General features: G+C 50.9%; 1 protein-coding gene across 1 annotated transcript; it reads right to left on the reverse strand.

Moving 5' to 3' along the window:
* Positions 1–322: 322 nt before the first annotated feature.
* Positions 323–976, reverse strand: LOC108778100 (uncharacterized; the record flags this gene model as incomplete). Its single annotated transcript, XM_018545197.1, has 1 exon — positions 323–976. A coding segment is annotated over exon 1 (654 nt), but the record flags the coding sequence as incomplete, so codon positions are not given.
* Between the last annotated feature and the right edge of the window lie 842 nt (positions 977–1818).

Here is a 1818-nt window from a genome sequence, read left to right on the forward strand (position 1 = left end):
GAAGCGCAGATAATGGACCGCCGACAAGGAAGTGAGCAGGTGTTAATGTATCCAAGCTTTCAGGATCATCAAGAAGCGGAGCTAGCGGTCTCAAATTTAAACACGCTTCAATCCTGCAGAGGAGAGTGCTAAGCTCTTCGTAAGTTGGTGTTCGATCAACCAGAACTCGCGTAAGGTAGTGTTTGAGGGATTTCACACCAGCCTCCCATAGACCACCGAAGTGGGGGGCAGCTGGTAGAATGAAATGCCACTCAACTCTATCCTCGGCAAGACGTCGATGCAATTCGGGACTGTGTGTCGCAAGTCGAAACGCGGTGCTTACCTTTTTATCAGCTCCTTGAAAATTTGTGCCATTGTCGCTGTACACTTGGCTTGGTAAACCTCTGCATGAGGAAAACCTGACGAATGCGGCGAAAAAGGCATCGGTGGACAACGTAGTGACCACTTCTAAATGGTTGGCCTTAGTCGCTATGCAAATAAATAATGCAATATACGAACGCTGAGATCGAATACCGCGACCGCCCGCCATGCGAACCGCGATTGGACCAGCATAATCTACGCCACATATTGTGAACGGACGATGTGGGCGAGTTATTCGGGCCGGTGGCAAAGAACCCATGAGCTGTGTCGGCAGCTCGGCGCGTATACGAGCACAGGTGAGACAATTATACACGACAGATTTCACGACCTTTCTCGCCTGGATGAGCCAGACCATGCATCGGAGGGTTGCTAGTGTTAATGATATGCCACCATGCAAGCATCGTTGATGGGCATCGAGCACCAAGAGACGTATGATGGGGCAGGACCTCAAAATGATAGGGAACCCCGTGGTACTTTGAGAGGTACCACGAGGTGTCACGCGACTCCCGACGCGTAGAAATCCATCGGTTCCAAGTTTCGAGTTTAGACGCCGTAGTGCAGATGTCCGTGGTAAGGTGGCGTTGGGTTGTTGATGCTTCAAGATAGCAATTTCCATCGCGAATTGGGTTTGTTGTAGGAGATAAAAAAATGCGGTGCGAAACCCGCGTCAGCTCTTCAGCGTTAGGCGTGATCGTTACGCGCGTGGTACTCTGGACATTCCATTTTTTGGACCAACGTAATATAATTGCGCACACCCGTATCATATGTGGCCATGAAGAAAATCGATCCAATGTGGAGTTAGACTGTTGAATAGCGAGTGCAACGGGAACAGTCCGAGCTTCCAACACGGATTCGTCGATAGGCGTGGGTTCCAAGGACGGCCATTCAGCCTCCGGAGCGACCAGCCAAGTGGGGCCATACCATCACAAATCATTGTGTTCGATTGCCAATGCCGAAACTCCACGAGAAGCGAGATCCGCCGGGTTGTCAACGCCGGGGACATGTCGCCAATTGACATCGGGTAACAGCGTGTGTATTTCAGCCACACGGTTGGCGATAAACGTTTTCCATTTGGAAGACTGCGCGCTCAACCAGGTGAGAACAAGCGATGCGTCGGTCCAGCAGTGTCGTTCACATGAGGCATACACAGGTATGGAAGCTGAGTGTGACATGAGACGGGCTAGTAAGACAGCTCCACAAAGTTCCAATCGTGGTAAGGATACCTGCTTGAGGGGGGCTACACGAGTTTTACTTGTGAGAAGCATGCTCGTAGTGGCGTCTGGTGATTCGACGCGAATGTAAACCACAGCTGCGTAGGCCTTGATCGAGGCATCGCAGAAGCCATGAAGGGAATATCGGGCATTTGAATGTAACCCGATCCAACGTGGAATGGTGAAATTACCAACCGTCGGTAATTCGTCTACGAAAGTTTGCCATACAGAAGCCACGGACATCGGA

This window comes from Cyphomyrmex costatus, unplaced genomic scaffold (assembly GCF_001594065.2).
Source record: "Cyphomyrmex costatus isolate MS0001 unplaced genomic scaffold, Ccosl1.0 scaffold4768, whole genome shotgun sequence".
NCBI lineage: Eukaryota > Metazoa > Arthropoda > Insecta > Hymenoptera > Formicidae > Cyphomyrmex > Cyphomyrmex costatus.